This window comes from Bos grunniens, chromosome 24, assembly GCF_055505025.1.
Source record: "Bos grunniens cultivar Pamir isolate PY7600 chromosome 24, Bosgru_T2T1.0, whole genome shotgun sequence".
NCBI lineage: Eukaryota > Metazoa > Chordata > Mammalia > Artiodactyla > Bovidae > Bos > Bos grunniens.
The window spans coordinates 43,313,913-43,340,744 of NC_141188.1; the positions used below are offsets into that span (position 1 = coordinate 43,313,913).

Genomic DNA, 26,832 nt, shown 5'->3' on the forward strand with positions numbered 1-26,832 from the left:
CACCGACCAGCCGCCGCGTTCCCGCTTCCGCCGCCGCGGCTCCGCCCGAACGGCAGCCCCGAGCCGCCGAGGCCTGGGCTCCCCGCCGCCCGCGCCCTGCCTCCCGCCCGCCCGGCCGGCACTCACATCCGTCCGCGTCCTCCGGCAGGTCCTCCTGCAGCAGCGACAGGTCTGCGCCGAGGGAGACAAGAAAGGCCGTGAGCCCGCCGCCCGCCGCCCCGCGCCCTCGCGTCCCCGCCCGCCGCCCGCCGCGGGGCCCGTACCCGCCATCTTGCGGCGCCCCCTCCTCCGCCGTCGCCCGGGGACCCGGGGCTCCAGGGGCGGCGCGCGCGGCGGCCGGTGGACGCGCGCGGGGGGCGGTGCCGCGGGGGCGCGGGGGGCGGTGCCGCGGGGACGCGCGGGGCGGGCCGAGGGCGGCGGGCCGGGGGCGGCTCCGGACGCCGGGCGGACCCGGTCCGCCCCGCCCACCTGCGCGCCGCTCCGCCTCCCGCCTCGCTCGCTCCGCCCGTCGGCGCGCTCTCGGCTCGGCCGGCCCCTTGGTGAGCCGAGTCCGCGGCGCGGCTGCTACTGTCGCCATAGCCGGGGCTCCGCGCCGTGTGCCGGGCTCGCCGGGCGGGGCCTCCCGCGCGCTTTGTTGGGTCACTGGCGCCGCCCGTCGGCCCGCGGGCCCCGGTCCCGGCACCTGCCCGCCCGTCTGCTCGGCCGCGCGCCGGGGCCACCTCCGGGCGTGAAGCGCCGCCTCCGCGCCGGCCGCCGGGTGCGGCGAACAAAGCCGCGGGGACGGCCCGCTCCCGCGCTGACCCCGGCCCGGCGGTGGGCGTGCGGCCCGGTTGCAGGAGGACCAACGAACCTCGCCCCCGGGATCGTTGGGACTAAGGAAGAACGACAGGAACCGAGCACCGAGTACTGGGCATCCCGCAGGTGCTGGGGAACGGCGCCTCGCCTTAGCTTTTGTCTGTAAATAATTTGAATAATTGTGGTAGCACTCGAGGCACTGGGCTGAAATTTGCAGCACGCGTTCTGTTACTTTCCACAAGTGCTCAGGGATGCACGCAACCGCCCAGTATGGAGTTGGGGCCCAGCCCCAGTTCCCTGGCCCACTGGCCTCTGTCCAGGACTCAAGCCCACCTCCCGGTCCCCCAAGGCCTCCAGGATGGTCATGTCCTGAATGACCATTACACAGGGACGTGTGTAAGTGATGCCACTTTGGGGGTCTGGCCTCGGGGGAGGAGACGGAATTCCAAATGGTCTGCACGATGATCTTAACCAAGGACAGTGTATTACATTTAATGCCGTGAAAGAGTCAGAGCCTCTGAAATACGTAATTCTGGATAATAAAATGGGTCCCACGTAGCTATTCAAAATACTTCTCTCTCAGATGTTACAGGTTGCAATGAGGATTTCATGAAGTCAAAGTCGCTCAGTCCTGACCCGACTCTTTGCAACCCCATGGACTGTAGCCTGCCAGGGTCCTCTGTCCATGGAAATCTCCAGGCCAGAATACTGGAGTGGGTTCCTCCTTCTCTTCTCCAGGGGATCTTCCCAACCCAGGAATCAAACCCAGGTCTCCTGCATTGCAGGCGGATTCTTTACGGATTCTTTACCGTCTGAACCACTGGGGAAGCATGCATTCCATAGTATGTATTATTAATGTTTTCTGAGAGTGAGAAAAACTGGAATAGCATCTCTAACTCTAGTGTCTAGTTTTCTAGTGTGTCTAGTTTAACAAAATAATTAAAACTAAAAGCCAAATGGCCACCATCTAGTTCTCTCCTTCCTTGCAGAACACTCTTATGTGAATTCAGCTGATACTCTCAAAATGACAAGGAGTTAGAAATTCACAACTGTCACTTGACTCAGTCCATGAGAGCTTTGCCCTGCTAATGCTACCACTTTAGTAATCCTGGGTGGACAGGGGAGGGCAGGGCACTGGGGTCTTTCCACTAGCTTGGGGTCTCCCTGCAGCAGCACAGAATCTAATGCCAGCTAGGCTTTGGCCCCCAGTCACACATGGAGGTGAAGGGGACCATCTAGGCGATCTACCCACTAGAGTAAGACTCAGTGATGGTGATAAAACAGATGTTATGTTACAAATACTTTGGCCACCTGATGCGAAGAGGTGACGACTCATTGGAAGACACCCTGATGCTGGGAAGGATTGAGGGCAGGAGGAGAAGGGGTTGACAGGATGAGATGGTTGGATGGCATCACTGACTCAATGGACATGATTTTGAGCAAACTCCGAGAGACAGAGTGAAGGACAGAGGAACCTGGCGTGCTGCAGTCCATGTCAGCAAAGAGTCGGACTTGACTGAGCAAGTGAACAACACCCAAATGCTAGCCTGGGATATATAGGTCTACTAAACCTCTGCCTTGGGTAAGCAAGGCTGCACAGTGAGTTTTATCTCACTCCCCCTGGGAAGGCAGCCAAGGAGGAGGGGCTGTGTAACTGTATCCATATTGTTCAGGAGCTGTGCATTTGATCATCGTCTTACCTGCATCCCACTTTACGGCAGGTCCCTGGAGGCAGCTCAGTGCTTAGACATTTCAGTGAGGTCGTTCTTACTCATGGGTTAGCACAAGCACGTTTTTTACATGTGATTTTTCTCTCACTCTCTAGTCTTGCTCAAAGATACAGTAAATGGTTTTTACACCAGTATTTGTAAAGGGTGCTGTGCTTCCTCCTCATAGTAAATGACATTTAAAGAACAGTCACCGTTGTGCTATGGCCTTACCCAAACTGCACTTACAGGGTAGTCGGTGGAGGCCGAGCTGTGTGCCTGGAGGTCAGAGCACAACCCAGAGTCTGCGTCCTTCACCTGCTCTGCCCCTAAAATCTGCAAAACAGGGGGAATTCACATGTCACTGCTTTCAAAAGTATTATCCAATCATGGCTACTAAGGCCTGGATTTTTCAGAAGAACTCCTCCAAATGATAGTGAAGATGTTATGAGTAGCCAAGGAGCCTTGGAAATTGATAAACTTGGCTCTTGAAACAACTTAATAAGTATGTTTATTATTGCAGACATAAGTATCATGGGAAAATATTGCTAATAAAAAACCTATCTGACATTGCTTGCTATGTCATTTATTAATTTTTGAATTGGTAATTGAACGGTTTACTTTTTCTTCAGGATGGTCCTTCCTAAAATGGAAAGTATGTAAAAGGCAGATCTTTTAGTTATTGTTTTGAATAATAATAAATGAATCAATCAGATAACGGAGACATGCTTTTACAATAAAAATGGTTTTTAAATAAAATTTTTAACCTTTATTTTCATTCATCTCTTTTTTTTTTTTTTTAAGCCAGGTTTATATAATGCTCAAAATTCTCCAAGCCAGGCTTCAGCAATGTGTGAACCGTCAACTTCCTGATGTTCAAGCTGTTTTAGAAAAGGCAGAGGAACCAGAGATCAAATTGCCAACATCCACTGGATCATGGAAAAAGCAAGAGAGTTCCAGAAAAACATCTATTTCTGCTTTATTGACTATGCCAAAGCCTTTGACTGTGTGGATCACAATAAACTGTGGAAAATTCTGAAAGAGATGGGAATACCAGACCACCTGACCTGCCTCTTGAGAAATCTGTATGCAGGTCAGGAAGCAACAGTTAGGACTGGACATGGAACAACAGACTGGTTCCAAATAGGAAAAGGAGTACGTCAAGGCTGTATATTGTCACACTGCTTATTTAACTTCTATGCAGAGTACATCATGAGAAACGCTGGGCTGCAAGAAGCACAAGCTGGAATCAAGATTGCCGGGACAAATATCAATAACCTCAGATATGCAGATGACACCACCCTTATGGCAGAAAGTGAAGAGGAACTCAAAAGCCTCTTGATGAACGTGAAAGTGGAGAGTGAAAAAGTTGGCTTAAAACTCAACATTCAGAAAACGAAGATCATGGCATCCGGTCCCATCACTTCATGGGAAATAGATGGGGAAACAGTGGAAACAGTGTCAGACTTTATTTTTGGGGGCTCCAAAATCACTGCAGATGGTGATTGCAGCCGTGAAATTAAAAGACACTCCTTGGAAGGAAAGTTATGACCAACCTAGATAGCATATTCAAAAGTAGAGACATTACTTTGCCAACAAAGGTCCGTCTAGTCAAGGCTATGGTTCTTCCTGTGGTCATGTATGGATATGAGAGTTGGACTGTGAAGAAGGCTGAGCGCTGAAGAATTGATGCTTTTGAACTGCGGCGTTGGAGAAGACTTTTGAGAGTCTCTTGGACTGCAAGGAGATCCAACCAGTCCATTCTGAAGGAGATCAGCCCTGGGATTTCTTTGGAAGGAATGATGCTAAAGCTGAAACTCCAGTACTTTGGCCACGTCATGCGAAGAGTTGACTCATTGGAAAAGACTCTGATGCTGGGAGGGATTGGGGGCAGGAGGAGAAGGGGACGACAGAGGATGAGATGGCTGGATGGCATCACTGACTCGATGGACATGAGTCTGAGTGAACTCCGGGAGTTGGTGTTGGACAGGGAGTCCTGGCGTGCTGCGATTCATGGGATCGCAAAGAGTCGGACACGACTGAGTGACTGAACTGAACTGAACTGATTCTTCAAAAACTATTTGAAGAACAAATATTTTCCTTTTTTTTTTTTTTGATTAATTTCTAATCTCTTACCCAAAGCCTCCTATACATATTTTGGCAAATTGTATAAAGATAAGTGTTTGTGTGAAGTTTCTGTTATCTTTCTTTTCTATGCTTCTTTTAAGTCCCATTTAAGCTCTGTGTCAAGATGAAATTCAAAATTGTGAGTTCTTAGTTTTTCCTAGAGCTTTCATAGTTTGGTTTTGTTTTTAAAAGACACTGGTCTCTTTTTATTCACATTTTTTCACACCACCTTAGGAAAAGAAAGAATAAAGAAGAGAGGGAGGAAACAGCTACAAAACTGAGCCAGAGTTCTCTCTACTCAGGCTGTCCTTTCTCTGTCTATAGGGGTCCGAGGCTGCCCTGAGATGCACAGAACTTCAGCTCTGTCCACGGTCACCAGGCCGAAGGTTTCCCAGCCTAGGGTTGTTCTGAGCAGAACAGTGCAACCTGGAACCACCACCGTAACCAAGTAGAAAGGAAAGTAAACCCTGTTTCTCATCCACCATGTTAAGAACGCCATTTCTTTCACCACACTCCAGATGAACAAAACCAAAAGGATTCTGCATCAAGGAATTCTGTAGTTATTCCAGTCAAGGAATGGCACCTGTCCAGTTTGTTCCACACGTTAATTCATTAGGAAAGCTAGGATGTGAAATAGCCAACGTTAATGGCAGTATTGGTTTTCTTTATGCCTTTCTCTCAAAATGCGCAAAGCACCAGTGGCAATCAAGCTCAAAGCAACGTGGAAGAGCCTGTCCTTGGTGTCTGGTGGAGTACGTGCTTGAGGAAATGTTTATTATTCTGAATCTGGATGGATGAGTCACGTTGAAGCAGGAAAAAACCATAAGCAAACCACATACTCAAACCCAGATAAGCTCAGTGATTAAACTATGTCTTGATTCTAAAGTCTTTCTCATACTATGGCTGCCCCCTGGTTCTGTGATTCAGAGGAAAGAGTTTCCATTCCAATTTCACTTCTGTGTAACTGTCTGTAACAAAATTCCTCTGTTCCTGGTCACTGGTTCATTTATTTGATTGAAAAATAAAGATATATATATTGGCACCATACACAAGAGAAGACTCTACACATGGACATCACCAGATGGTCGACACTGAAATCAGACTGATCATATTTGCAGCCAATGATGAAGAAGCTCTATATAGTCAGCAAAAACAAGACCGGGAGCTGACTGTGCCTTGGATTATGAACTCCTTATTGCCAAATTCAGACTGAAATTATGAAGAAAGTGGAGAAAACAACTAGACCCCTCAGGTATGACCTAAATCAAATCCCTTATGACTATTCAGTGGAAGTGAGAAATAGATTTAAGGGACTAGATCTGATAGAGTGCCTGATGAACTATGGATAGAGGTACGTGACATTATACAGGAGACAGGGATCAAGACCATCCCCCCCCCCCCAAAAAAAAGACCATCCCCAAGAAAAAGAAATGCAAAAAAGCAAAATGGCTGTCTGAGGAGGCCTTACAAATAGTTGAGAGAAGAAGGGAAGTGAAAAGCAAAGGCAAAAAGGAAAGATACACCCATTTGAATGCAGAGTTCCAAAGAATATCAAGGAGAGATAAGAAAGCCTTCCTCAGCGATCAATGCAAAGATATAGAGGAAAACAACAGAATGGGAAAGACTAGAGATCTCTTCAAGAAAATTAGAGATACCAAAGGAACATTTCATGCAAAGATGGGCTCAGTAAAGGACAGATATGGTAGGGACCTAACAGAAGCAGAAGATATTAAGAAGAGGTGGCAAGAATACACAGAAGAACTGTACAAAAAAGATCTTCATGACCCAGATAATCACGATGGTGTGATCACTGACCTAGAGCCAGACATCCTGGAATGTGCAGTCAAGTGGGCCTTAGGAAGCGTCACTACGAACAAAGCTAGTGGAGGTGATGGAATTCCAGTTGAGCTATTTCAAATCCTGAAAGATGATGCTGTGAAAGGGCTGCATTCAATATGCCAGCAAATTTGGAAAACTCATCTGTGGCCACAGGCCTGGAAAAGGTCAATTTTCATTCCAGTTCCAAAGAAAGGCAATGCCAAAGAATGCTCAAACTATTGCACAATTGCACTCATCTCACACGCTAGTAAAATAATGCTTAAAATTCTCCAAGCCGGGCTTCAGCAACACGCGAATTGTGAAATTCCAGATGTTCAAGCTGGTTTTAGAAAAGGCAGGGGAACCAGAGATCAAATTGCCAACATCTGCTGGATCATCGAAAAAGCAAGAGAGTTCCAGAAAAACATCTATTTCTGCTTTATTGACTATGCCAAAGCCTTTGACTGTGTGGATCACAATAAACTGTGGAAAATTCTGAAAGAGGTGGGAATACCAGACCACCTGATCTGCCTCTTGAGAAATCTGTATGCAGGTCAGGAAGCAACAGTTAGAACTGGACATGGAACAACAGACTGGTTCCAAATAGGAAAAGGAGTACGTCAAGGCTGTATATTTTCACCCTGCTTATTTAACTTATATGCAGAGTACATCATGAGAAACCCTGGGCTGGAGGAAGCACAAGCTGGAATCAAGATTGCCGGAAGAAATATCGATAACCTCAGATATGCAGATGACACCACCCTTATGGCAGAAAGTGAAGAAGAACTAGAGCCTCTTGATGAAAGTGAAAGAGGAGAGTGAAAAAGTTGGCTTACAGCTCAGCATTCAGAAAACGAAGATCATGGCATCCGGTCCCATGCCAGAGGTCATGGCAAAGAGATAGGGAAACAGTGGAAACAGTGGCTGACTTTATTTTTCTGGGCTCCAAGATTGCTGCAGATGGTGATTGCAGCCATGATATTAAAAGACGCTTACTCCTTGGAAGGAAAGTTATGACCAACCTAGACAGCATATTCAAAAGCAGAGACATTACTTTGCCAACAAAGGTCCATCTAGTCAAGGCTATGGTTTTTCCAGTAGTCATGTATGGATGTGAGAGTTGGACTGTGAAGAAAGCTGAGCACCGAAGAATTGATGCTTTTGAACTGCGGTGTTGGAGAAGACTCTTGAGAGTCCCTTGGACTGCAAGGAGATCCAACCAGTCCATCCTAAAGGAGATCAGTCCTGGGTGTTCACTGGAAGGACTGAATTTGAAGCTGAGACTCCAATACTTTGGCCACCTGATGCGAAGAGCTGACTCATTTGAAAAGACCATGATGCTGGGAAAGGTTGAGGGCAGGAGGAGAAGGGGATGACAGAGGATGAGATGGTTGGATGGCATCGCCAACTCGATGGACATGGGTTTGGGTAGACTCCGGGAGTTGGTGATGGACAGGGCGGCCTGGTGTGCTACGGTTCATGGGGTCGCAAAGAGTCAGACACGACTTAGCAACTGAACAGAGAGAGAAGTGAAGTTACTCAGTTGTGTCCAACTCTGCGACCCCATGAATTGTAGCCTGTAAGGTTCCTCTGTCAATGGGATTTACGAGGCACGAATACTGGAGTGAGTTACCATTTCCTTCTCCAGAGGATCTTCCCAACCCAGGGACTGAACCCAGGTCTCCTGCATTGCAGGCAGACTCCTTACTGGCTGAGCCAGGAGGGAAGTCCACTGGCGCCATAACACAATGCAAATCATACAAAAGTTAGCTACTCCACTTTTTAACTTTTTATTTTGAAATAATTACAGATTCATAGGAAGTTGCAAAAAATGTACAGGATGGTCCTGTGTACCCTTTACCCAGCTTCCCCCAATGGTAATAAGTACATCTTAAAACATTCTTGAGATGTATGTACTAGGTATTATGCTAAGTGCTTTTTAGATTTAACCCTCAAAACAACTCTATGACGTAGGTATTGATATTTACCTATTTTACATTTTATTTATTTTTTTTCCTATTTTACATTTTAAAAATCAAAGCTCAAATAGGTTAAAATTTTATGAAAGTCAGATAGAAAATAGCAGAGTTGGAATTCAAATGTTGGAATCTTAATTCTAAATGATGCTAATAGGATCTGTATGTCATCATGTTCATGACTTTTCCATCAAATTTGTCTCTTAGCCAGCTTCTCTGGCCGAGAAAGAGAAGGAAAAGGAAAGCCTCGGGAAAGCCTCTGTCGTTTCACATGTACAGTCTTGGGATCATCTTAACTCCAGTTGGGTCGTCTCTCTGTCCCCTGCGGATTTTGACCACTGAAACATTTTAGGAGTCACTCTTTCCCTTTGTTCTCACCTAACACCCTAACCAAGGGATAAGCTGCTTGAAAACCATACTAGCAACTTCCTAACTAGCCTTTTACGATTTCTTCTGGCCAAGGATGCAAAAAATTATCTTTCTTATGTAATCTTTTGCTTGTATCAGTTCTGTGCCTTAGTAGTGAGCCTCCACCAGATGTCCCATGTTTCATTAGAGGCTGGGCTTCTCTGGTGATTCAGCTGGTAAAGAATCCGCCTGCAATGCAGGAGACCTGGGTTTGATCCCTGGGTTGGGAAGATTGCCTAGAGAAGGGACCAGCTACCCTCTCTAGTATTCTGGCCTGGAGAATTCTGGGTGGCAAGGAGTTGGACACAACTGAACGACTTTCACTCACCATCTTTTCACTTTTTTTTTTGGCCCTGCCCTTCAGCTTGAAGGATCTTAGTTTTCCCACCAGGGATGGAACCTGTGCCCTGTGCAGTGGGTCCATGTGTGTGGATGCCTGATAACAGTGGTGATCTAAGGTAGTAAGAGAAAGACAAAAGCAGAACAGCAGAGCTGGGAGCCGTGTTTCCACGTATTGGTAATATTCCATTTCTTAGACTGCATGGAGGTTGCCTGTGCATGAATGCTTTGTGATCATTTTTCATGCTGTGTCTTATGATTTGGGCCATTTTTTTCTGGATGCATGTTTTACTTTTAAGCTTACTAAGCACACTGAACTCTTCAGAACCGTAAACTTAAAAATGGTTAAGATGGTAAATTTAACGTTATATATCTTCCCCTTACACACAATTTTTTAAAATGTTATTAAAGAATTTGCCTCTTCCTGAGAAATTTGGGTCACAAAATCTAACCCAGCACCTAAGAATTTTAAATATTCTCAGTTTTTCTCTGTATCATCTTTAGGCAGAAATGAAGTAGTGGAGGGGAGGGAGAGAAAGGAAGGAAACGGGGAGGAAGTGGGGAAGAGGCGGGGAGGAGGAGGAAAACTAGGAAGAAGGGGGGCGAGGGCGGGGAAAGTGAAAGAGGAAGCTTTTACCTGATGTAATTTGATTATTCGTGCTACTTTTGATTTTGAAGCCGTGTTTCCCAGGCAGGTGAGAGGCACCGCGTGCGCCCCTAGTTTCTCCCCTCCCCTCCAGACCCTCAGCCGCCCGTTAGGATGCTCAGCCCCCGCCCCCGCCCCCGCTTCCCCGCTCCTCCCCCACAAGCCCTTCGGGTGAGAGTCCGCGAGCCTTGAACTGGAGAGAGAAAGAGGCGCGCGCCTCTACCCTGAGGCCGGGGCTCCGCGTCCTGGGTCGGTGGAGGTGGATCGGTCGCTTCACCCCTTTCCGATGTGGCTCCCAGGTTTGCGAAGTGCAAGTGGTAACCGTGCAAGTGCCTTTCCCGCGGGCTATTGTGAGGGTCTCAGCAGTGAATCCCAGTAAAGCGCGGAGACCTCGTCTACACGTGGTGAGACGCACAGAGAGCCTCCGGGTCCCCGTCGCCGCCGTCGGGGGCACCGAGGGTACCCAGGGGAGCGCCAGGGCTTCCTTTCTGCAGATGTCACTGCGCGTACGCAATCGGAAAGGACGCTTAGCCCCCCAATTTAACGCAGCTCGGGACAGCACAGCTCTCACTTCTATCTTTCTGCCGGTTTAGACATAAATGAAGCGTATCTTGGGGAGGTCATGGCGTCTGACTCCAGCCTTGGTGCTGCTTAACTTAAGCTTGCTTGCAGCGGGGGAGGGGGGGGCGGGGTTGGGGGGGTTGGGGGGGGTTGGGCAACCCTCGCTGCTCCTACGTCATTTCCGGCATCCCCGAGCTGCGCTGCTCAGTGACCACGTGTGCACCTCCAATCGGGTGTGACGTTGTCAATAATGGGAATAACGGTGACCTGGTTTTGTTATTATTATCAGAAGATGCCGTTTCAAATATAATTAAGCAGTCTAAACATGGAGGAAAATCTCCTTATATGCTTCTTCTGTTGAAATTATGTCAAATAGCTCTTAATGCATACGTTTATAACTGCCAGAGTCAGTGCTGCAATGTTAATAAATATTGTGAAAGCTGTTATTTAATAAAGACTGTTTTAGGTAGTTAATTTGAGAAAGAACATCATATATTTTTGAAGCCAACAAATTTTTATAAACATTTGATTACTAATACAGGGTAGTAGTGATGATACAGCGATTCCAAACTTTTCAGAGTTTCGTTGGTGTCCGACTCTTTGCGACCCCATGGACTGCAGGAGGCCAGGCTTCCCTGACCATCACCAACTCCAGAAGCTTGCTCAAACTCATGTCTATGGAGTCAGTGAGGCCATCCAACCATCTTATCCTCTGTCATCCCCTTTTCCTGCCTTCAATCTGCCCCAGCATCAGGTCTTTTCCAATGAGTCAGTTCTTTGCATCAGGTGGCTAGAGTATTGGAGTTTCAGCTTCAGCATCAGTCCTTCCAGTGAATATTCAGGACTGATTTCCTTTAGGATTGGCTGGTTGGATCTCCTTGCAGTCCAAGGGACTCTCAAGAGTCTTCTCCAACACCACAGTTCAAAAGCATCAATTCTTCAGCGCTCAGCTTTCCTTATAGACCAACTCTCACATCCATACATGACTACTGGAAATAGCTTTGATTAGACGGACCTTTGTTGGCAAAGTAATGTCTCTGCTTTTTAATATGCTGTCTAGGTTTGTAATAGCTTTTCTTTCAAGGAGCAAGCGTCTTTTCATTTCATGGCTGCGTGAAATTGTTTCTTCTAATAAACTTAAAAATAGATGCTACAAGACTCTTCCAAGAATTCTTGGAAGTATTCCAACAATTCCTTATAGATTTAAGCCTATAGAAACTACACATTAAAACAAAAAGCCTATCAAAATATTCGCTATGGTGTGCCAGCCATTTTTTTGTAATTGAAAATATAAGGTAGTTTTAAGATTTTCCTAGGTAGTCAATACCTTCAAGCAAATATGTCACTGAAAACCATTTTCCTGAAATAATTCTGTTATGCACAAAGATTGGATTTCCTACGTGGCGCAGTGGTAAAGAATCTGTCTGCCAGTGCAGAAGACGCAGGTTCAGTCCCTGGATCGGAAAGATTCCTTGGAGTGGGAAATGGCAACCCACTCTAGTATTCTTGCCTGGAGAATCCCACGGCTGAGTGACTGAGCACAGGCACGCATGCACAAAGAGTAGTGCTGTCTCATAAATGTGCTGCAGAGTGACTATGAAAGTGACTTTGCAGATGACGACACTGACAAGTTTTGTTTCTACACTGAAATGTCAAACTTTAAAATACAGGTTACTAAAATATTTAAGGATAAAACTATAATCCTAATTAAATTTCTTATAACATGTCATTTATTTTTGTATTTCAGAAACTCAATCTGTGATGGTGATATTCATCTTCTGGCATTAGGGCTTCTCTGTTGGCTCAGACATAAAAGAATCTGCCTGCAATGCAGGAGATCTGGGTTCAGTCCCTGGGTCGGGAAGAGCCTCTGGAGAAGGGAATGGCTACCCACTCCAGTATTATTCTTGCCTGGAGAATTCCATGGACAGAGGAGCCTGGTGGGCTGTAGTCCATGGGATTGCAAGTAGTCGGACATGACTGAACAATTAACATTTGAGTGAAGTTGGAGTTCCCCTACCTTTGGTTAAATGTTGTTTTTAAGATTTGGTCATTAGGTATTTGACCATGATATATATTCAGGAGATTGTTCAAATGTACACACACACACCACGTTTATTCATAATGTACATTTGAACAATCTCCTGAGTATATATCATGGTCAAATACCTATGGGAGCTGATTTAAGGAGAGTGAAATTCACCGAGGGCCTGGTTCTCTGTCTGTTTATAGGTTTGCCTCCAGGGAAAGCTAGTTTGGCAGGATGAAGAGATTCCTTATCAGCATATTTTGGTTAATCTGTGATCACTGACCGAAGTAAAAACCTGTTGTGACAAATGTATTCAAACGACACAGCTGACATTTGTCTGCAGGTCTGGCCACGCAGTAAAAGGGTTCCTGGCTGTGTTTCTGTGTCCTGTCCTCTCATCTGCCAGCCACGCTACTGCATCTGTCTTGAACCAGAGGACCAGCACCAGGAGGTGTGAGCGATTTCTGTATCGTAGTTATTTAAATTGTTTTGTTGACTAAGTTTAGTTCAGTCACTCAGTCATGTCCAACTCTTTGTGACCCCATGGACTGCAGCAGGCCAGGCTTCCCTGTCCATCACCAATTCCAGAAGCTTGCTCAAACTCATGTGCATGGAGTCAGTGATGCCATCCAACCATCTCATCCTCTGTCATCCCCTTCTCCTGCCTTCAGTCTTTCCCAGCATCAGGGGTCTTTTGCAATGAGTCAGTTCTTTGAATCAGGTGGCCAAAGTATTGGAGGTACAGCTTCAGCATCAGTCCTTCAGCAGCATTTTGTCCCTCTTTGTTGACTAAAGAGATGATTATTTAAGGACATTAGCTATTTTGACAAGTATCATATTGAGTAGAGTACACAACTGACATGTTTGGGTTTACAGGAATTCTCGCTCAGGTTAGGGAGCCCTGCTGCCTGCTGAGTGCCTTTTGTGGTTCTTAAGTCAGTGGCCTTGCCCTGTAACTTCTAAGAATCCCCTGGAGGGCTGGTCAAAGCTCAGAGTACTCTGCTCCACCCCAGAGTTTCTGAGTCAGTAGGTCTGTGGTGGGGCCTGAGGATGTGCATTTCTGACACCTGCCGACACTGCTGGTCTAGAGGCCACACTTAGAGGACCCATGACACACAGAAAGCTTGTGGTGAAAGTGTGGACTCATCTCACAAGTTTGCATTAAAAGCCGTGGCTTCTTTACAGATTTTCAAACTTCCTCTGCTGAGCACATACTACTGTGCAGTGAAAAAGTTTAAACATAGGAGGGGCACCTTGAGATTTTCACAACTTCATGTCATAAGAATGTATGCTTGTTTCCATAGGAGATACCTTTGAGTTCAAGAAAAGGGACCAACAAACCGTAAGGCCCATGAACTGAATCCTTTCAGACCCAGCTCTGCAGCCCTGGGACGAGAAAGGCTGGGAGAGGCTGCAGGTCTAGATCAGAACCAAGGGTCCAAGTCCTTCTTCCCTATCTCACAGCAGGGTTTATACCCTTATGTTAAGAACAGAAAAGTATAAACAACAAGGACCTACTGTATTGCACAGTATGTTGCTATACTCAATGTCCTATGATACACCATAATGGAAAAGAATAGGAAACAGAACACATATATATTTACAACTGAATCACTTTGCTGTACAGTAGAAACTAACACAACATTGTAAGCCAACCATACTTGAATAAAATAAATTTTTAAAAAAAGAATGCAGATGAAAAATACAGCAAATGAAAGATGCATAATTAACCCTTCTCAAAAAGCATCTTTAAAAAATAAAAAGCATCTGTACCTGTGGGGATGCTGAGGTGATATCTAGGATTTGGCCTTTCTCACCTCCCCTGCAAGGCAGGGGAGAAGCAGATAAATCTGCTTTTTCAAATTAAAGAACAATGCTATTGCTCTTTCTGGTAAGATTCATATATGAGACATAGTGTCTGAATCGAATCCATCAATCATGGGACATAATCTCAAGTCAAAGGAGAAGAAAATTCCCTAGAAGATCCCCAATGTTACTGGTCTCACCCTGGATTAAAAGCCTTCCTTTGAGTCCTACATATCAAGGAATGGGGCTGAGCTACTTGCTGTTTAAATACCACAGGCAACCTGCTGTGACCATATATAATCAACACACGAAACTTGGGCTTGAAAGAACAGCGGGGCCCTAACCCTATCTGCCACCTGTCAGCTTTGTTGTTGTTCAGTCGCCCAGTCGTGTCTGACTCTGCGACCCCATGGACTGCAGCATGCCAGGCCTCTCTGTCCCACACCATTTCCCGAAGTTGGCCCAAGTTTATGTCCACTGAATCAGTGATGCCATCCAGCCATCTCATCCTCTGACCCTCTCTTCTCCTTCTGCCATCAATCTTTCCCAGCGTCAGGGACTTGTCAGCTGTGTGACCTTAATTCACCTGTTGGTTAACTGAGAAAACATGTCATTATTAAGGACTTATAATGGCAACCCACTCCAGTACTCTTGCCAGGAAAATCCCATGGACGGAGGGGCCTGGTAGGCTGCAGTCCATGAGGTAACTAAGAGTCGGACACGACTGAGTGACTTCACTTTCACTTTTCACTTTCATGCATTGGAGAAGGAAATGGCAACCCACTCCAGTGTTCTTGCCTGGAGAATCCCAGGGACAGTGGAGCCTGGTGGGCTGCTGTCTATGGGGTCGCACAGAGTTGGACACGACTGAAGCTACTTAGCAGCAGCAGCAGCAGCATTAAGGACTTGTATCTGCCAGGCACATCGTTTACAAAAGGTACTTAACAAGCTTTCTTTGTGAAATAAGGATCATGATGCCCCTGCTGTCCGGGACCAAGTTCTGGAAACCTCCAGGGTCTCTGGATCCATGTGCTCTTCTCCCTATGCCCCCTGATGAAGAGCCACCCCATGACTGTGACCTCCCGCAGCGTGGCCCTCTGCTTTAGGTGTTTGGGGAGCCCAGTGAGATACAAAGCTGTGAAAGCATCTGGGAATGGCTTCCCCGGGTACCAGACATCAGCTCACAAAGCCACTTGAAAGAACTTCCTGCATGAAACACACCCCAGCAGTGTTGGGCAGGGCATCCTGTCCTCCGTGGTTGGCCGCAGGCATGATTACAAAAGGAAGGCCTTCCTGCAGTCCCCACAAAGCCCCTGATGAACTAACTACCTCACACTTTGGGGGCACTCTACTGTTTACTGACTCAAACTCAGCGCCCTCAGATCTAACACTTTCAGGCAGCTATTGTCCAAAGGAATTTGCAACTGTTTTTAAAGAAGGTACATATTAGTTTTCTCTCCTGTGGCCTAGTCTCCCCCAATATTTGAAACAAGCAAAAATGTCTCTTGAGTTAAGCATGGAATGAACATTTTCCATCTCATGCTGACTCAGTCTTTAGAAGTAAAATTACAATTTATTTCCATAGAAAAGAAAATATTGATAGAGGTACAATTAAGGAGGTGCTTCCCAGGTGGTGCTAGTGGTAAAGAACCTGCCTACCAATGCTGGAGACATAAGAGACACAGGTTTGTACCCTGAGTTGGGAAGATCCCCTGGAGGAGGGCATGGCAACCCACTCTAATATTCTTGCCTAGAGAATCCCAGTGACAGAGGAGCCCGGTGGCTACAGTCCTTAGGGTTGCACAGAGTCGGACACAACTGAAGCGACTCAACACACACATACAATTAAGGAGAAAGAGGTGAAAGGTAAAGTCCTTAAACTCCAGAAATCCTATCTTTTTAGTAAATTCTTTTGCAAATAGCGGTCAATTCAGCTGATTGGTCAATTCACCTTATAATAGAGCCAGACCACAAGTATATCCCTACCTGGGGTCTGTGGATTCAAATCTGCAGCCACAAGGGCTCCTTCATCCCAGGCAGCTAGCTGTCTGTCACTGCTTCCTCTGGGAATGTCTGGGAAAAGTCTGGCTGGCAGACTAGTAGCACTTAGTTTGTATTCTCATAAGTGGAGCCTCATTCGTGTATTATACAAAGTGATGAGGATCTGAGTGGTTTTCAGTCAATAGGTGACCTAGCAGAAGGTAGAAACCCTTCTGATGTGAACCTGCATGAGCACTGGACATGCCAGAGTCACCCAACGCCTTCACTAAGAATGTATTTCCTGGTTTCTCCACTTCCCTAAAAGTCACTGACAAAGCTAAATGTCTCATTAGTGTGGGTAACACCTTTCTGTAGAAAAATCAGGGTGACATAATAGAACAAGAAGGTGTTTAACCTAAATATCAAATATTAACATCTAACTTCTAGATTACTGGAAATACAGGGAATGAAGGAGCAGGTTACCCAGCCTCTGGAGAAAGCTGAATTCTAGAAAGCGGAAGATTTAAATGGGGCAGCAGTTCATACCAACGGCTGAATGTCATGGTTAAGAGCAGGGAGATGAATACTGTTCTAGATTAAAGGGAATTTAAAAAAATTTTTTGAGCAACCAAATGTAAGGTTCAGTTAAGTTCAGTTCAGTCGCTCAGTCATGTCCGACTCTTTGCGACCCCATGAATCGCAGCATGCCAGGCCTCCCTGTCCATCACCAATTCCCGGAGTTCACTCAAACTCACATCCATCGAGTCCGTGATGCCATCCAGCCATCTCATCCTCTGTCGTCCCCTTCTCCTCTTGCCCCCAATCCCTCCCAGCATCAGGGTCTTTTCCAATGAGTCAACTCTTCGCATGAGGTGGCCAAAGTACTGGAGTTTCAGCTTTAGCATCATTCCTGCCAAAGAAATCCCAGGGCTGATCTCCTTCAGAATGGACTGGTTGGATCTCCTTGCAGTCCAAGGGACTCTCAAGAGTCTTCTCCAACACCACAGCTCAAAAGCATCAATTCTTCAGCGCTCAGCTTTCTTTATAGTCTCTCACATCCATACATGACCACTGGAAAACACCATAGCCTTGACTAGACGGACCTTTGTTGGCAAAGTAATGTCTCTGCTTTTCAATATGCTATCTAGGTTGGTCATAACTTTCCTTCCTAGGAGTAAGAGTCTTTTAATTTCATGGCTGCAGTCACCATCTGCAGTGTAGGTATGACCTCAGTTGGAGTTTGGTTTGAATAAATCAGCTGTCAAAGACAATTTGGTGCAATTGTAGAAATTTGATTATAGGTTGAGTATTAGTGGGTCAGAGGAGAATTATTGCTAATTAGGTTTGGTGTAAGAATGCTGCTACAGTCAAGTAAGAAAAACTTCTTAAAAAAAAAAATCTTTGGCTGAACTGTGTGGCATATGGGATCTTAGTTCCCCAACCAGGGATTGAACCCATGCCCCCTGCATTGAAAGTATGGAGTCTTAACCACTGGACTGCTGGGAAAGTCCCCAAAAGTCCTTATTTTTCAGAAGTACATTCTAGGTATCTGAAGGTGAAATGACACGTCTATAAAAAAAGAAAACTTTCCTACAAAAAAGAAAAAGATGCAGCAAGCGTATTGAATTGTTTTTAGTCGCCCAGTCGTGTCCGACTCTTTGCGACCCCATGGACTACAGCATGGACCCCATAGACTGGCTTCCCTGTCCCTCACCATCTTCCAAAGTTAGCCCAAGTTCACGTCCATTGCATTGGTGATCCCATCCAGCCATCTCATCCTCTGACACCCTCTTCTCCTTCTGTCCTTAATCTTTCCCAGCGTCAGGGGCTTTTCCAATGAGTCAGCTGTTCACATCAGGTGACCAAAACGTATTGAATATTAATTGTTAAATCTAGGTAATGTGTAGATTGCATTATATTCTTCTCTGCACTTTTCTGATGTTAGAAATTTTCTCAAAAGGTTAAAAACATACTAGATTTCATATTTTGTTTAGTTTCCTAGCTTTCTGATACATTAGCCATATAAGCCTACACAAGTTATTTAAATTCTCTGAGCCTCTGGTCCCTCATTAGAAAATTGGTGATAAAGAGAAATTCAGGCGGGCTTGGGCGTGGGTGGGGCGGGCAGAGGCCCGGGCTGCGCGCGCAGGGGGAGGTCGCCCAAAAAATTTAAAAAAAAAAAAAAAAAGAAAGAAATTCAAAGTTGCATGAAGATTTAATTGTACGTATGTAAAAATGCTCCATAAATGGGCAAAGCTCACAAATTTTACTCCTTCTTTTTTATGCTCTTGGCTTTTTAAAGTCTTGAAATAAACTCCGGATTGCAAAGGACTCAGCATCTCTCAAAGTGATGCAGGTGCTTGCATTAACCAGGTTCTCTAGAGAAAGAGAACCAATAGGACCATCCTGAAGGAGATCAGTCCTGGGATTTCTTTGGAAGGAATGATGCTAAAGCTGAAACTCCAGTACTTTGGCCACCTCATGCTAAGAGTTGACTCATTGGAAAAGACTCTGATGCTGAGAGGGATTGGGGGCAGGAGGAGAAGGGGACAACAGAGTATGGGATGGCTGGATGGCATCACTGACTCGATGGACATGAGTCTGAATGAACTCCGGGAGTTGGTGATGGACAGGGAGGACCGGCGTGCTGTGATTCATGGGGTCGCAAAGAGTCGGACACGACTGAGCAAGTGATCTGATCTGATCTGATCTGATCATTCGTTGATCGGTCAGTCAATCTACCTGTCTATCTATTTACCCATCCATCCATCCATCTATCTATCTATCCTTCTATCTATCTATGGAGACCAAGAGAAATCAAAAGAAAACAAATAGAGAGACAGAGGAAGAGAGAGATTTTACGGAATTGACTGCTATGGAGCCAGCAAGCCCACATCTGCAGGGCTGGCAGGCTGCACTGCAGTAGGAGATGGTCCTGCAGGTGGAAAGCCATGACTAGCAGGATCCCCTCGTCTCTGCAAGACCTCAGTTTTTGTTCTGAAAAGGCCTTCAACTAGTTGGATGAGCCCCAACCACATTTTGGAGAGTCATTTACTCTACTCCACCTACTGATTTAAACATCAACCTTGCCTAAAAAATACCTCCACAGCAACATCTATAATAATGTTTGACTAAATATCTGGGTACGGGGGCCTAACTAGGTTGACACATAAAATTAACCATTGCCATGTTTCAAAAACAATTGATTAAAGAGATAGCTAGTGTTTTGCTCTGTACAATTCTGTGCAGTTGCCTAAAATTGGCCTACTGTTGTGCCATTCTGAGTCATTCAATGTTGTACCTTTCCAACCTGCAAGAAATATTTAGGGGTTAAAAAAATACACCTAAATTTAATTGTCACCTTTCCTGTAAATTCCCTTGTGGCTCAGCTGGTAAAGAATCTGCCTGCAATGTAGGAGACCTAGGTTCAATCCCTGGGTTGGAAAGATCCCCTAGAGAAGGGAAAGGCCATCCACTCCAGTATTCTGGCCTGGAGAGTTCCATGGACTCTATAGTCCATGGGGTCGCAAAGAGTCGGACACGACTGAGCAACTTTCACTTTCACTTCCTGTAGCTTCTTATCTAAAATTTATCCTTAAACAGAATATAGTAAATTCCTTGTTTTCCAAGATGAGAATGTAAGACCCATGAGAACAAGGGTCCTTCTGTCCCCATACTGTTGTAACCGTGGTAACTGTAGCCTTGGTAACAAGGGCAGTGCCTGACAGAGGAAGTGCTCTCCACAGACTATAATGAAGGAATCCATGATGAGAGGACTAAGCAGGTATCAGAAGAGCAGTTAGTAAAGTGTGATCAGGATATTGCATGGATAGCTTCTAGGATCAAATTTGGCTGCAGTCCACATGCATAAAAGAAATTCCATTTCAGTTTAATCTGAAACATTTTACTGCTTGCCCAGACATTGGAGACCAGGGGTTATTGAGGTAGCAATTGTTAAGTAAAATATGAAGATCCCATTCAAGTATGTTCTGCATGGAATCTTTCACATGGATGGAATGACATGCCAATCATTGATATAATCTAACTGTCTTCAGTGAGAATTCTCAGAGCTAGCCCTTGGACTTTCTAGTGGGCAACTGTAGAGGGTGTGGAGCTGACTTTCCCAAAATAGCTCCCTGTCATCTCAGGGCATAGAATTCCTGAAGGGCCACCATTTGGGGCATATTCCTTAAATCTTGAGAAGGTTTAACTTTCTAGCATGCTCAATCAAGATGCAAATGCTTCACTAGGATAATATGTGAAAACTGTCAAGTTAGTCCTTCAGCAGGGATCCACTCAGTTTATTAATTGACTCAGCAGTTAGTAGATGTCTCACATTTGTTTCCTTAGTGATGACTTTTCTCAGTTTTGGCAATTCAGAAATATCCATAATCAATTCTGCCCTTGTAGCTGTTGAGTTGTGTTGTTCCTCTCTCAGTTGTGTCCGACTCTTTGTGACTCCATGGACTCTAGCCCACCCTCTGTCCATGGGATTTGCCAGGCAAGAATACTGGAATGGGTCGCCATTCCCTTCTCCAGAGGATCTTCCCGAGCCGGGGATCAAACCCATGCCTCCTGCGTCTTCTGTCTTGACAAGTTGATTCCTTACCGTCTGAGCCACCAGGGAAGCCTGTTGTAACTGTAGAGGAATCGAATTCCATGGAAGCCACAGAGTTTGTGTTTAGTGTCTCTCTTTTCCTTTACACAATTGGTTAGATGCACATTAGAAATAGTCTAATTGTTTCCACTTTCATGAAGAGGAAGGGCAGTGTTCCGGGCTCCCGCTCAGGGAGGGTTCTGGCCTGTGGAATGCCGTCGGATGACTCTCCGCTGACGTGTCTGTGGTGGTTGCCAGGGTGTCGCCCATATGTTTAAACACTTATATAAAAATGACCTAAGGGATGAAGAATGAGCAGCAGCACTTCAGCATTTGGAATCATTTCCATAAACCTATTAGATTTCTCTTTCATCAATCCTTCCAAAGTCAAAAACCATACATTGTACAGAAATCTACTTTTTCACTGAGTTACAACATATACTGCTGCTGCTAAGTCATGTCAGTCGTGTCCGACTCTGTGGGACCCCAGAGATGGCAGCCCACCAGGCTCCTCTGTCCCTGGGATTCTCCAGGCAAGAACACTGGAGTGGGTTGCTATTTCCTTCTCCAATGCATGAAAGTGAAAAGTGAAAATGAAGTCGCTCAGTCGTGTCCGATTCTCAGTGACCCCATGGACTGCAGCCTACCAGGCTCCTCGGTCCATGGGATTTTCCAGGCAAGAGTACTGGAGTGGGGTGCCATCGCCTTCTCCGGATATGACACTAGGAAGTATCATTTCAAATATAAGTGTCATTTTAAAAATAAATAAGCCGCAAACCTGTAGGAAAAATTTAATGTTTTCCAATTGGATGTGAAGGTCTATTATGAATGTCTCTGTCTCATAATATCCATCATTTAAGTTACAACCTCAAGCTGACATATAAGTTGCATTTTGACTAGAAAAACTCCTCTTTGGTTCCCTTTCTTGGACAAAATTTTACCATATTACACTACTTTTCAAAATCACTCAAGATATAAATGGTTTACCAGTCATATTCTCTGAGAAGAGAATTTCATGCCCTATTTCTATTTTTTGGTAACAGAGACACTAGGAGTTGATAGAAAGAGCACGTTATCTCTGTTGCAACCAGCAGCAGCACAACGTCACGTTTTCTGGGACAGCTCCTGATCGCACAGCTCCTGGAATCATGATGAAAATTAAGTGGAACAAAGTGTCCAAGTTCTCAGCCAAAGGTCTGGCATATTTCACACTCACATCTCTGTTTCTCTTGCTTATCCTAAAGGATCTGAAATTCTTATATGGAAGACCTGAAAATGCTTATATAGACGGGGATCTGTACGAAGCAGGCAAAATTCTGCTATTACAGGTCATGTACTTTTTGTGTGTTTGTATTTTATATTAAATCTATCAAAACATTTTCTATGAAGAGATTGAAATCCTTTCCCTTCTTCTTCTAAGAAGGCCAACCTCTTCCAAGAAAGTATCCATCCAATATTGTCACATTAATGTCACATATGTATGTATTGCTGCCTTTTTGTCAAAGTAAAGAACATATCACATGCTACAAGTTCAAAGGTGCATCTATAAAGCAAATGTGCTTGTAATCGGTATGACAAACATTATTTGTAGGCAGAAACTTGGGGGAAATGATGCCTTTTAGACATCTAATAAATCACTCGCAGAATTATGTATCCGTACGTTGACAGGTCAGCACACTTCTCTTTAAAAATTTAAAACCATCTTCGAGTAGAAGGACAGACTTCCCTGTTACTACTGATACTCACACAAAGCCACACGAATTGAAGGAAAATCTCTCACCTTTTGCAGCCTCCTTCTCACACTTCCTCTTATACTAAAGGTTTGCTGCGGCTCTGTTCTGATGGACATACGTGTGTGCACGCTCAGTCAGTTAGTCGTGTCCAACTCTTTGCGACCCCATGGACTATAGCCCATGAGGCTCCTCTGTCCATGGAATTTTCCAGGCAAGAACACTGGAGCAGGTTGCCATTTCCTACTCCAGGGGGTCTTCCTGACCCAGGGATTGAACTCTAGTCTCTTGCATCTCCTGCATTGGCAGGCAGATTCTTTATCATTGATCCACCTGGGAAACCCATCTGACAGATGTATAATCTCTTAAAAACGTATTCTGTGCTTTTTAACGGTTCATTTCACGGAATAAAGATTTGAAACTTTACTGGATGACATGGTGTTGCCTCTCATTATAAAGATTCTGAGTTATCAGCTCCCTTTCTCCACAAATGACTGTTGTCCCCTACTGACCACCCCTTTACCCCTGCTTCCAAAATTCAGGCCCAACAGTGTCGGAACTAACTTGTTGGTAGTCACCTGGGTAACATCAAAATGTCCATCTTTTAGAATGCCCCCCAAAATGGAAGATCCCAATATGAGATTCCCTTAAATAACAGATTAAAAAAAATTAGGCAAGATACCACCATCTCAATTTCTGTAAAATAAAACCCAGACATTATCAAAGATGATAGACTGGCACCAAAACCAAGTCATTCATGTCAAAAGGAGAGAATACTGACTCTGGCCCCTTTAGAACAGGTGCTGCTATGCGGCATTCGCAGTTGTCTTTCCTGGTTTGTCCTCTGTTATATTTTGCCTTTGACTTTATGCCTCTTCATCTTGTTTAAAACCTGCTTGATAATAGTTCTCTGCACAACTGTATCCGTGTTTGCTGAAGACTTTGCAAAAGTCCACTGGGCATGGGCACCACAGACAAATGAGTTGTTGAGTATCTCATTTATTCCCTCCAGCCAGGAGAACCTAAATGCTTGGTAGGAAGTGTGCTCCAGGGAAGTCCAGGCAGTGCAGAAGGTCATGAGGTGGCCATGTGTAGCTGTCCGGTGAAATCTCAAAGTGTAGGGCAAGTAATAGGGATGAGTGACATAGTTGCTCTCCCGTCTCTCATCAGAAAGTCAAATGTAAATCGACTCAGAATTGGCAGTGAGCAGAAGGTGGGCCAGAGAAGGCACTGGCGACCCACTCCAGTACTCTTGCCTGGAAACTCCCATGGATGGAGGATCCTGGTAGGCTGCAGTCCACGGGGTCACTAAGAGTCAGACACGACTGAGTGACTTCACTTTCACTTTTCACTTTCACGCATTGGAGGAGGAAATGGCAACCCACTCCAGTGTTCTTGCCTGGAGAATCCCAGGGATGGCGGAGCCTGGTGGGCTGCCATCTATGGGGTCACACAGAGTCGGACACGACTGAAGTGACTTAGCAGCAGCAGAAAGTGGGCTGGAGAAGCTGAGGGGGATGCTGGAAATGAGGGGGACATCCCCGCAGCCCCTCAGCCCCCTCATAGCTCCCACAAATGGTGACTTGCATGAATGCAAAGGAAAGAAATATACTTGGGGTTGTCCACCACTTTTTGGTACCCTGGAGCCAGCCAGGATCCTTCCAGGTTACACTCAATAAAGAAATACCCAAGGCTGGGTGTCACAGGATGTGCAATCCCACTGTGGACTGTGGATAAGAACGAGGAGAAAATTATTTGCTGAACATCTTCTGCGACCCAGACCCAGTGCTCAACGCGTGGTGTTCACAATGTGTGGAAATGCCACCTCCAAGGACAGAAAGTTGATGAGAAAGTTGAACCTTAGAGAGAGTAAGTAGCCTGCCCAATTTTGTAGCATTGATAAGAGTCAGCAGGAAGGGTCTCACCGAGATCTGTCTGATTATGAAGTCTTTACCAGCTTTAATCTTGAGGAGCATGGCTGGGGTAACGGAAAAGGCAGAAGACCTCAAATGCACAGTCTAGGTGGAGCTCCAGTTCCCTCACCCGTCATTCTCCCTTCTCCCTCTCCAGCAGGTACAGTGTTGAATCAAGACCTCCAGCTGCCCGCCATGTTGCCTAGGCCTGACTCTCCTTCTCTATAAACAGGTGACTGGACAACGGCACTGACCCAGGAGTAGGCCTACCAGGGTGGCGTCCACACCCAGCCCTGCTTTGCTCCTGCGGTGCACTTAGTTCTCTCTGCATATAGACTCAGTGTTTTCTGTCCTGATTTGACTTTACAGAGACCCTCCCGTGGGTCACCAATTGTAGTTCTGGCGATACTGTTCAATACAGTCCGAACTGGGTAGTCGTTTTCCTAGCTGTTGTTCTTAACAAAATATGGAATGTCTCTCTTCTTCAACAAGTGCCATTTCATTTCACACCGCTTTAAAGCGAGCGAATGTGCTGGCAACGGCTTACAGACACAGTGTGCAGACCTGTGATGGGGAGGCCTGTGGGGCTGTATCTCGGCTTTATAACTATTCCTGAACACACCTGTCCTTGTGCAAACTGTACTAGGAGGGGCCTCGGGCCAGAACACCCTGTGATGTCTGCGGTTGTTAACAGGCAGGGAAAGGAAATTACTTCCGCCAACTCCCCACCAGGCCTGTGGGGATAAAAACTCCAGGGATCCACCCCCCTCAAGAAGTACAATTGGTACAAAAGTACTGCTTCCTCATAAGAAAAGTTTCTGACCTAAGTCCAGGACATGCAGCAGCATAAGTGCTCTTTTGCTTTTCAGTTTCCTGACATTTGATTTTATTTAATTTTTTCACTCTTGATTTTGTTTTGAAAGTCAAAGAAGTTACTCTTTTAATACTACTCAGCCATAAAAAAGAACGAAATAATGCCATTTGCAGCAACATGGATGCAATTAGAGATGATCAAACTAAGTGAAGTAAGTTAGAAAGTAAAAGACAAATACCACATGGCATCGCTTATATATGGAATCTAAAATTTGTGTCAACAAATGAACTTATCCATGAAACAGAAAGAGACCCACAGACATAGAGAACAGACTGGTGTGGCCAAGGTGGGAGGGAGGGTGGGGCAGGGATGGATTGGGGATTTGGGATTAGCAGATGCAAACTATTACATACAGGATGGATGAACAACAAGGTCCTCTTGTGCAGCACAGGGAACTGTATTCAATATCTAAGATAAATCATAATGGAAAAAGAATATGAAAAAGAATATATATATGTAAAATTGAATCACTTTGCTATACAGCAGAAATTAAGACAACATTGTAAATCATTTATATTTCAATTTTAAAAAATTTACTAGAACCACACAGAGAAAAAAAGAAAAAAAATTACTTTTTTATTTTCAGCAGTTCAAGGTGCCTCAGGGCAACCTTGCTCCTGATAGTGAAGATGTTTAATAGAATGGGGACACTCTCGGTCCTGCCGGTCAGTCTCAAATCTCTGGCAGCTCATTTTTCCTGCCAGAGATTGGATGACCACTCCATCAAGGCACCTTAGAGTAGGTGCAATTCCACAGACTCTAAGGTACCTCTGCCTGAAGCGTAATCGTTCAGACAACCAATATTCACTCAGCTCTGTACAGGCCCCAGTGCTCAACACTGTGGAGGATGCAAAAAACCAGGGTCGTGATTCCTTCCTAAAGAAGCTTAGGGATTTCCTTGGTTATTAAGTGGCTAAGACTCTGTGCTCCCAATGCAGGGGGCCCAGGTTCCATCCCTGGTCAGAGCATTAGATCCCACATGAAGCAACTAAGATGCAGCGTGGCCAAATTAATTAATTAATATTAAAAAAAAAAAGAAGCTTAACTTCTTTTGGGGAGAGGAAGTAAACAAAACAAAAGCCTTCATAGGGCATGTGTGTGCTTAGCTGCTCAGTCCTGTCCAACTCTTTGCGACCCCCATGAACTCAGCCCACCAGGCTCCTCTGTCCATGGGGATTCTCCATGCAAGAATTCTGGAGTCGGTTGCCATGCCCTCCTCCAGGGGATCTTCCCAACCCAGGGATCGAACCCAGGTCTCCCACATTGCAGGTGGATTCTTTACCAACTGAGCCACCAGGGAAGCCCAAGAATACTGGAACGGGTATCCTATCTCTTCTCCAGGGGATCTTCCTGACCCAGGAATTGAATTGGGGTGTCCTGCATTGCAAGAGGATTCTTTACCAGCTGAGCCATCAGGGAAGCCCCTTCATAGGACATATATCATATAATTAACTCCTGGAGAGAGATTAGAAATTCAGAAGAGAGATGGACCCCTGACAAATTTCATTCACTAGATCACAAATTCAT

At 45.5% G+C, this 26,832-nt stretch overlaps 1 protein-coding gene and 1 long non-coding RNA gene across 12 annotated transcripts in view; one reads left to right on the plus strand and one right to left on the minus strand.

The window, feature by feature from the left end:
- PPP4R1 (protein phosphatase 4 regulatory subunit 1) overlaps nt 1-300 on the minus strand; it is a 53,352-nt gene extending 53,052 nt beyond the window's left edge. For all 11 annotated transcript variants that reach the window (XM_086373180.1, XM_086373179.1, XM_086373178.1 and 8 more), the window contains exons 1-2: nt 264-300; nt 127-171 (exon numbers count right to left, since the gene is read on the minus strand). In XM_086373180.1, coding sequence (XP_086229306.1) covers nt 127-171; nt 264-270 — 52 coding nt within the window. In that variant the 5' untranslated portion in view covers nt 271-300. The remainder of the gene's footprint in view (nt 1-126; nt 172-263) is intronic.
- Nucleotides 301-1,376: 1,076 nt separating this feature from the next.
- LOC147346144 (uncharacterized) lies at nt 1,377-4,693 on the plus strand. Its single transcript, XR_015153966.1, has 2 exons — nt 1,377-1,637; nt 3,306-4,693. It is a non-coding gene; the product is annotated as an uncharacterized LOC147346144 (long non-coding RNA).
- The last annotated feature ends 22,139 nt before the right edge of the window (nt 4,694-26,832 follow it).